This window comes from Pelodiscus sinensis, chromosome 1 (assembly GCF_052426305.1).
Source record: "Pelodiscus sinensis isolate ZL-2025 chromosome 1, ASM5242630v1, whole genome shotgun sequence".
Classification (NCBI taxonomy): Eukaryota; Metazoa; Chordata; order Testudines; family Trionychidae; genus Pelodiscus; species Pelodiscus sinensis.
Genome location: NC_143052.1, coordinates 87,789,921 through 87,800,076, shown reverse-complemented (window position 1 = coordinate 87,800,076; position 10,156 = coordinate 87,789,921). Strand labels below are relative to the sequence as shown.

General features: G+C 40.7%; 1 protein-coding gene and 1 long non-coding RNA gene across 2 annotated transcripts; one reads left to right on the top strand and one right to left on the bottom strand.

Annotated features, from left to right (window-relative positions):
* The first annotated feature begins 61 nt into the window (after nucleotides 1-61).
* On the top strand, nucleotides 62-10,074 carry LOC102454470 (uncharacterized). The gene is made up of 3 exons (XR_012905520.2): nucleotides 62-217; nucleotides 6,232-6,321; nucleotides 9,938-10,074. It is a non-coding gene; the product is annotated as an uncharacterized LOC102454470 (long non-coding RNA).
* SMCO3 (single-pass membrane protein with coiled-coil domains 3) lies at nucleotides 1,626-2,850 on the bottom strand. Its single transcript, XM_006125884.5, has one exon. It carries the CDS (start codon nucleotides 2,848-2,850, stop codon nucleotides 2,173-2,175), a length of 678 nt encoding a protein of 225 aa, XP_006125946.3. The 3' UTR covers nucleotides 1,626-2,172.
* Nucleotides 10,075-10,156: the final 82 nt, after the last annotated feature.

Here is a 10,156-nt window from a genome sequence, read left to right as displayed (position 1 = left end):
CACAGGGGTCCTTCTGCCTGGTTTATCTGCATAAACCTCTGTGAGGTAGCTGCCTCATCTCTTGAATCATGCAGAACTGCTGACTGCCACAGGCCTCTGTGAGGTCATTGCCTTGTGCTCTGTATTCTGTGGGACAGCTGGCTTGCCACAACCTCTGATATGACTATTTGGATTTGTCTTTCCTTCTTTCCCGCTGTTGTCAAAGAAACGTAGAAAGGTGAATTTCTTTTTATCTTTTACATTTTTACAATTTTTGCTGGGAATTTCCTAATGGTTGGTGATGGATTGGCCCCTACTAAAACAGATTGCTAGGTGTGAGTCTCATCTGTAAGTGCTCCCAAATGCTCTTTTGCTGAATGGATCAGACAAGCTGAAATGTACACAACCACATTGTTTTCTAGAGGTGCAGCCTATGGAGGAACTAAGACCTAGGAAAGAGGAGAAGGGAGGGAGGAAAGATGGAAAAGGGAAGAAGGGAATAAAGAGAAGGATGGGAGATAGGAGAAGAGATTAAAAAGTGGAAAAAGAGAAAGGGAAGGATATAAAAAGAGGAAGAGCTACCTCTCTTACAACAATCCCCCAGTGTAGTAGTTTTTTACAGATACAAGCAAGTTATTACTATTGTACCATTGCTAAGTATTAGTCAATATTTCTGAATAGTTTGGTCACAATATGGTGTTTGTGAAGTATGAAAAGATGAACCTTTGTATAGCCCTAGACTCTTCTTAGCATATAAACAACATCATTCAGGGGGCATGTGATCAGGATTCATCACCAAATTTTGTCTACTGGTTGGGTCATTAGCTCTCCCAGCCTGGGCTAAGTACAGATGGGAAGTACATGAATTCAGATTCATGAATGATAATCTATACTGTGTATGCTGAGTAATTAATATACTACATTTAAGTTCCCTATAAACTGTGCAGCCACATGGCCAGCCATGCAATAGCCTCTTAAGTGCTGCACAGGCATTCATGCTGTCGTGAGGAGAGATGCCTTTCCCCCATCAGCCCTGAACCTGCTGTGGCCAAGGGAGAGGTGCCCCTAGCCCCAACCCAGATGTGCCATGGCTGGGGGAGAGGCACATCTCCACAGAACCCAGCCCTAGCCTAGACCTGCTGCAGCTGGGTGAGAAGCACCTATCCCACATTACGAACTTTAAAGCTGTCCCAGCAGGGAAAGGCACCTCTCCTCCCCAGCTCAAGTGCTGCTGCAAAGGAGAGAGCTGGGGGAAGTCTTTTCTCCTCACTGTAATCACAGGGAAGCCTTCACCTAAAACTCTTTATCTTCAGCCCTACCTCAGAACTTGCACCCCCAGCTGGAGCATTCAATGCCCCCACACCGCAATCTTCTGCCTCATTTCTGAGCCCCCTCCCACACTCCAAACCCCTTCACCCATTTCCACCATATGAATTTTATGTGCACTAATAGGGAAGTGATTGGTACACATAACAACATTCATTCTGCACATGCATGGGAAAAAATTGAGAAAACAGAGTATGATCTGTAATATAGATTGTAATCTTTCTCTTAATAAGTGCTGTGAATAACATAGTTCTGGTTTGATTTCTGAGATAGAAAGAATAAGTAAATATGGACTAAATCAGCTACACACAGGGATGACAACTCTCAAAACCTATAATGTATATTTCTAATTCATTTTAAATTACAATTTTTCTGCAAAGAACAAAACAGAGAAACAAATCAAAGCATGGGAGAGAGAGAGTCCAATCAAACTTTTAGCTCTAGCCTTTTATTTACAAAATATGCAAATTAAGGACTTTTAATTTTGTGCTAGTCTTATAATGATGTATGAAACTCAGAATTGTACTAAACAAACCCTCACATCACTTTATCAGACTTGTCAGGCCCCTGGGCAACGGGGGCAGCTCCACACTCGTGGAAGGGGCAGGGCCCCGGGCACCCAGAGCGTGCCATGATGGTCCTCCCCACCTGACTTTTACATGCTACCTAACAGGTTTGAATCAATTTACCTATTGGTATATTTCTTTGCCAGTCTCCTGATCCATTAAAGCCCCCATTTCCCTAGCTATTTTATGTGTTGCTAAAAAAGAAGTAAGAACATTCACTCTATTATAAAGAATCAGAAAAGTTAATGTAAGCGTAACTGGTGTGGATATTGTGACAGCCAGGGAGAACATTAAAAGCCATTCATTTAATTTTACATTTCACCATGGAAGTTACTTCAGTTATGGCTTGCTGATATTTCTCTGAGGCCATCTTAAATTCAGCCAGATGCTCCTCATAACTTTTAACACTTGCCAGAAGTTGATCCCTCTCAACTGCCCCCAGGATGGCCTGGAGGATCATGTCAATACCTAGCCCAAGAATGGTAATGCCAATACCTCCAAGAACCGAAGCGCCAATCTGGGCAAGCAAAGCAGCCAACTTGTTAACAGCAACAATTATAATATTTGAGCTGATTAATTTTACAGCTACCATCCCAGCAATGGAAGTGGCTTCTCCTAGAACAACTGAAAAAACTTTATGTGCTATTGCAATTTTCTCCATCTCTGGCTCTTTGATATCATAAAGCTTGTGGTACAGCATTGGCTCCAGTATTTCCTTCATTTCTTTGTCAATCTTCCATACTTCTTGTTGGACTTCACTCATGGCTCGGATCATAATGTCACAGTTTTCCTTGATGGTTCCACCCTTTTCCATCTTAATCTGGGCAATTGTGCACCCCAAATGTGTATTCAGTAGTGCAATTAATTCATCTGTGGCATGGAAATTAACTAACATGCAGTCTAGCAGCTCCTGGTGCAGACGGATCACTTCTTGACGTCTCTTGGGGTTATCTGGGTAGAGGAGGTCACTCAGAGCCATTCTTCAGAAAAGAGCTGACAAAAAAGAAAAATAAGGTTTGTTAACATCTTTAAAACCCAGAACATTGGAGGGGAACTGGATTGCATTGGGAACTGGGATATGGAGTCTCTAGGTCAATAATTCACTTTAGATACAACAAATCAAATCTAGAGGTGTTACTGTCAGCAGGTCTACACTATGGAGCAAGGTCAATCTAATTTTTGCAACTCCAGCTACATTAATATAATCAATGGAGTAGTCAAGAAAGCAATCAGTGGTTAATTTATAGCGTATTTTTTACTAGACTTGCTAAATTGATCAATTGCTGCAGCGCCAATTCCCTGGTAAGTATAGACATGCTCTCAATCTGTCTTGAAGTAGTCTTAAAATGACATAATTTACAACTTCTGTAATTGTCCAACATATACATTATAGCATTCTAGATTTTCTTAAACTTATACCTGCTTAACATTATGCAATTGATATCACCTCTGAATTTAGCCCAATGAATCTGAGACTGCTAGGGAATTTGAGCAGAAGTAAATCACACCACTAAAGGCCTAGAAAAGAGGGGTATTGCAAGCAAAAAAACTCGTAGATCAGTGTTAGCATATGTGTAATGTATGGGCAGTAGGTCAAACTGCAGCGTGGGAAGTCCGCTGCCTGTGACTCCACCCATACTCCCTCCTGCTCCGCCCTTGCCCTGCCCCCTCTTCGCTGTTTCCCTCTTCTTTTCCCTACCCGTCTTTGCTCACCCTTAACAGCCAAATCCCTGTCCCCAAATGTAGCACTTGACATTTAAAAAAAACACTTCTAAAATTTCTTCCTAATGAAAATGGAGCACGTCCACTGTATGCCTGATTGTGAAGACTGAGGACATCCAGAAGATATCTAATTAAAAGCACTACATTTGGGAATAACAAATGTCAGTCACAGGGTTTATATATATATACCTGAGGTTTGTTAGCGTTTTATTTGCAAAAACTTTGTAGTAAGAGCAAGTCATCTGTCCTGCTAAACACAACATTAAATATTATGGAATACTGTACATGCGAGGATATTTAATATGGTACGACTTTTGGCTGTGTCTAGACTGGCCAGTTTTTCCGGAAAATCAGCTGCTTTTCCGGAAAAACTTGCCAGCTGTCTACACTGGCCGCTTGAATTTCCGCAAGAACACTGACGATCTCATGTAAGAAATCAGTGCTTCTAGCGGAAATACTATGCTGCTTCCATTCGGGCAAAAGTCCTTTTGCGCAAAAGAGCCAGAGTAGACAGCCCAGATTTGTTTTCCACAAAAAAGCCCCGATTGCGAAAATGGCGATCGGGCTTTTTTGTGGAAAAGCGCGTCTAGATTGGCACGGATGCTTTTCCGCAAAAAGTGCTTTTGCGGAAAAGCATCCATGCCAATCTAGATGCTCTGTTCCGAAAATGCTTTTAACGGAAAACTTTTCCGTTAAAAGCATTTCAGAAAAATCATGCCAGTCTAGACGACGCCTTTGTGTATCGCCAAGGTCTAACTTATGCCTAACTTATGCCACTTTACACATCACCTCCAATAACCTGTTTTTGTCCTGATATTTAATCTATATTTTTGCTTTCTTAATTTGATCTCAATATTCCTGTTTATTTCCCTATCACCATAAAAATGTTCTCCATTTGTCAAATATCTGAAGATGGGTGTTGTGTCCCAAAGAGCATGCTTTTTAGGCACTGTCCATATGAAAGGGTGATGCTTAACTGCACTGCCCCACTAGGAACACCAGGAGGCATCTAGCCTCAGAGATAAAATGTCTCTCTGAACTCCGGGGGGGGGGGGGGGGAATGTCTCTCTGAACTCCACTTCCACACCCCTTTGTAAGTAGTTACCTTCTCCACACTGTGTCCGTCTTGCTCCAGTGCAATGGGTGGGAGGACTAGCCAACCCCATCTTATCTTAATTGCCTTTGGGGATGCACTGTGCCTAGGGAAGTGGGAACTAACCAGCTATCTCTCCCCAGACTGCAAGCTCTTCAATTCTGCCTGAGTACACAGGTTGCTCACACAGGCCTAACCACTGAGTTCTCATGCAAAGACTAGGCAGAATCTGACTCTGGATTATTACTAAACTAAGATGTAATATATTATTTTAGCTCTTTCAATCTTTCCCTGAAGGATGCCGACCTAATAAGCTGCTACCCTCTCAAGCCTCCTAACAATTTTTGTTCTTCTTGACTGAATAGTCTCCAGTTCGACACTGTTTTTATAGAACTGAAGCACCAAGAAAGGAGTATTATTCCTCTGCCTCAGGATATGTTGCTTTTGTACATGCAACTGAGCATTGTTGGCCTTTTTCTGTATTACATTATAAATCATACCTAACGTATTATTCACCTTGCTCCTTCTGTGCATATATCTTCTGGCTTGTGTTTTTGCTTTATCCTCCTCATCTGGGTTTGTGTATTAGCATATATTTTTACAGGGTAAGTCTCATTTTGTTATCAGTGCTTAAATAACACAGTCATAAGCCCCTCAAGAATATCTAACAGATAGGGTTTCCAGATGGTTTAACCAAAAATACCGAACACCCCTCCCGCCCAAAAGAAACAGCAGGACAAAAAATCTGTTGAGGAAAAAAACAGGGGGAGACCAAAGTTGTTGAGCAGTTAAGCAAAAATAAATAAATAAATAAATAATCAGCATGGCCCCTTTAAGAAGAGGCTTTTTTTGCCAGTGGTCATTTCGTTTTTCTGTTCCAGCTACAAGACAAGCCCCTCTGGAACCAGATAAGCAGGGAGGGTGAGAGGAATCCGGGGGGAGAGCTTGGTGGAGGGTCCAGGGAGGCCCAGCGGGAGGTCTGGGGGGTAGGCCCGGTTGCTGAGTGTGTCGTAGTGTTGCCAGGTGTCCAGTATTTTCACCTCCTGGCAGGGAAAAAAACCAGAAAATACCAGACATTTTAGGTGTCCGGTATTTTGTGAATTTTTTTACGGGACAGAAGGTGAAAATACCAGACGGTCTGTGTCAATACCGGACACCTGGCAACCCTACTAACAGATGGTAGCTCATATAGCTATTTCCTACTGCTAGGCTCCTTCAGAATTCCATCTTCACTAGTTTTTGCTACACTTGCCAATTTAGAATCAGCTGTCACCCACCTGATGGTACTCTTTTCCCTTCCACAGCAGCAAGCATTGCTATACGTAATTGTTTTGATTTCTCCTCCAACCTGCCTTCAATCCAAGGGACCGTGTTCAGCCACAAGCCAATTGGAATGTATAGAATTAGTAACCTTGTGTGGAAAATTTAGAGTATGAAAATCCAAACATATTATATCCCCTGTATTTCCTTTGCACGCTTATTTTGTAATTCTCTCTCAAAAAAACTAGAGCTATCATTTCAACTCATACTTCTTTTTCTTTTGAGGATGGAGGAGATATTGGTCATGTACATGAAGAGTTTGTGATTTTGATGAAAAGTCATAAACTGATCTGAAACAAAACCTTGTGAGAACAGGTATGATTTCTTATCAATTCTACCTAAGGAAAATAGAGAACAGGCTTCTTTCTGACGCCGACTGGTTATTTGGGTCCTTTCTCTCTAAGAAGTGCTCTATGGTTAGTACTGTAGTGTAGAAATTTGGAGGAAATGAATGTGCTAAATGGAGCACAACTTTTATAAATGTGATCAATAAAATAGAAATTTAAGAAATGGAAAAGGCCAATCAGCTCATATTTTTTTATTCCTAGCCAATCTAAGATTATTTCAGTTTATCCTATTACTCCTAGTTTTATCTCCTCCAGACACCATCAGCCTCATCTTCTTTGGCATTTACACTTTTCAGACATATATTATACTACTTCTAAAGTTAAATAGCCAAATTGGCCATATATATTACACTAAAATGTTGTGCACACTATAAATCAGCCCCTGCAACCCAGTATATACTTTTTAAGGAATTCTACACAGAAACTCAAAAAGGCGACTTACCTGCTTTTTGTCAGAGCTCTGTAATCAGTGGTAGGTGTGCAGGCCAGTGAATTTTCTATTCACTGGGTTTCTCTGGCTCTTTCTGGTGGAATGCGATGACCTAGGTCTGCAGGGATTGTTGCTTCAACTGGGTCCTGCTGCCTGCCTGGTTTCTAGATTATTGTAGTGGAATGCTGCTCTCTAGACTCTATACCCAGCTTTGTCTCATTGGTTCTCCATCTCCATTTCCATTTTTAAATTCTTTTGTTTAATACATGTTGATAAAGTCATTTGATTCACAACCCTAGAATCCATAGCCTTCTGTTTATGCAACAAACAGGTACCGTACAAATCTATATGCAATCTAATGCATGCACCATCTAAAACATTTCTAAAAAGACGTACTTCATAAACTTGAGTGCCCTGCAAACATAATTACAAACAGCTAAATCTTGCTGTAACTGTACATCTATGAATTCCAAAAGAATAGTCAGTGGCAGTTCAATATGAAGAGAAGAGTATATACCCAAAATATATGCCAGGTACAGGTTGAACTTCTCTAGTCCAGAACTCTCTGGTCTAAAAAAATCTGTGATCTGGCATGGTTTTAATTAGCCAGATGTCCACTATTCATGGGTGTGGCCAGGTTTCCTATGGCCCCATAAAGTTTGTTTATAGCCACCAGTCCTAGCTCTCAGCATTCTGTGCTATTATTTAGCACTAATTTATCCCTAAATGTCTTCTAACAGCCAGTAAGCAATGTAAGTGTTGGTAATGCTGCTAGATAATATTGACCTCCTGTGGTCCAGAAAATTATCTGGTTCAGAACTGGTCAATTCCCAAGGGTGCCGGAATAGAGAGGATCAAGCTGTATTACAGGTTGAAACTCTCTAATCCAGCACTCTTTGGTTTGGCAACATCCATGGTCTGGCATGATTTTAATTAGCCACTTATCATGAATGTTGCCAAGTTTTCCACGGTCCCATAAAATTTGTTTACAGCCACCAGTCCTGGCTTTCAGTGTTCTGTGCAGTTATTTAGCTCTAATTTCCCCCTAAATGTCTTCTAAAAGCCCCCTAAATGTGGAAGTGTTGGTAATGCTGCTAAGCATAAGCATGTTTTCATATTTTATCTACTTATATCCTTGTGCCAATATAGTAAAATTTTGTAACAACACTAAATTTTGTTATGAAGAGAGCAATAAGACTTGGCTAGATGTAGGCTTTGATAGGGTGTATCCAGACAGTCATACATTAATAAGCAGCATTACAAGCGTTGTTCCATTTATTCCGCTCTGTAAATTTTTTTTAAAAGAGACATGCTTACTACCATAGTGACCTCCTGTGGTGCAGCAAATTCTCTGGTTTGGCAATTTGTACCAGTAGTTCTTTAGTCAATATTAGAACCTGAAGTGCTTGTCTTAAACAAGAACATTACATATTTCAGACTTGATTCTGCTCCTACTGAAATCCATGGTAATTTTGCAACTAATTTAAAAGGACGCAGAGTTGAGTCCTTCATGAGCAGGAAATACACATCCAACCTTTCTGCCCTTTTGACATAGCTCTAAATTAGTTATGGAGAAACCTCATAAAATTGGCATTTCTCTTCAATTCAGGTGCTTATCTGAACCTTATTAGACTGAAGATCAGATTGGAAATGTGAAGAGAACAATTTTTTAGGAAATAACTGGTGGTTTCTGCTGGTCTACAGAACATTTAATTGTCTTTCTCGTGGTTTTTCAGAACCCCCTTTTACAGCCCAAACCAGGAAATTCAGGGACACCTGATTGTTTTGTTTTGTTTTGTTTTGTTTTGTTTTGTTTTGTTTAAAGAATGTTAATTACAATTCGTCCAAAGCTCTTGAGTTTGGGGGAAAGATTTAATCTGGTTTGCCCACCACTAATCTTTTTTGTAGACATTTCAAGTGCTAGATCCTTCTTTCTGATCCCCTAAGAAGGGGCTAAGAGAAGTGGAGAAACTCTTAACTTTCACCACCTCTGTGCAAGAAGTAGGGCAGAGTCTCTCCCTAGCAGTCAAAAAAATGATAAAATGAAAGCCCAGTCAGTGATATGCTTGTGCATCAGCCTACCAAGAGTTGTGGAATGCTGGCTGAGTGACCTGTAGGTAACTTGAGCTGGATACCAGGGTAACAGCATTCAGCAATACCTGTTTGCTGAGGAGATGCTCACTGCTCCAGAATAAGGAAGAAGCAGTCTGCCTGACTCCCAGTCCTGAGTCAATCTGCCCTATGAGCTGTGATTGAAGAATGGCCCTTATGGAATTAGTACCTTTTTGCTTCTTCCACAGAGGACCTTACTCCAATTTTATGTGGTGTACACAGTATATACATGTAGGGAAAAATGTTAAATTTAACCAAAACAATTACAACTAGTAAGGGGGAAGAAAGGTATCATATTTTCCAAAGACTTGCAGTAAATCTAGCAACAAAGGGACACATTCTCATCCCTACTCTTAATTCTTTTGTCTGCTTACACTTAAAGGGTCAGATTCATTCCAGGTGTAAGCATCAAAATCAGTGGAGTTGCACCTGCTTACCTCAGTTCTACATGTGACCCAGAGAATAGGACCTTCAGGGGGTAGCCGAGTTAGCCTGTACAGAAAAAAAACAACAAATGGTCTGGTAGCACTTGTTTTGTTAGTCTATAAAGTGCTACCAGACCATTTGTTATTTTTTTGCAGAGAATAGGGTACATCTAGACTACAAAGCTCTGCCATGTCCAAGGAATGCATCTGCTTTTCCGAAAAAAAATTCAGAAAAGCAGATGCGTTTTTTCACCTTCCCTGTAAACCTTGTTCTATGAGGAAGAAGGGATGATCCGAAAGAGGGTTTTTTTCTGACATTTGGCCCGTATAGACGAGCCAAATGTTGGAAAAGCCTCTTTCAGAAGAAAAGCAGAAAAAGATATGCAAGTTGCAGTTCGCAATTTGCTTATCTTTTCCCAACTTTTCTTTGTAGTGTAAACACAGCCTAAGACACATGAAATGTAGAAGCTTTTGGAGATACACTGTTTAGGAGTTGTACTGCAGTTCTGATTTGGAAAAAAAAAAGTACCTGGGATTATTTTTGGAGATGTATATCTCAGGATACAGGTACTATATCTCTTAGATTCCTCACTTGTGTCTTTTGGCTTGTTTTTCAGTGTCAAATCTCTTCTCTGGAAATGTTGTCCATCTTTGGTACAGAGAGAGATAAACAAAGGGTGCTTGCCGCCAGCCAGACTCTATATGATTTCATATACATATATGTCTCTTCCACTAATACAATATTCCGAATCCTCAATCAACACCTTGGCACCAACTTCCCAATCATTACAGTGAGGGAAAACTTGAGCATTAAGGAGAACCTTCAGCTCCTAATC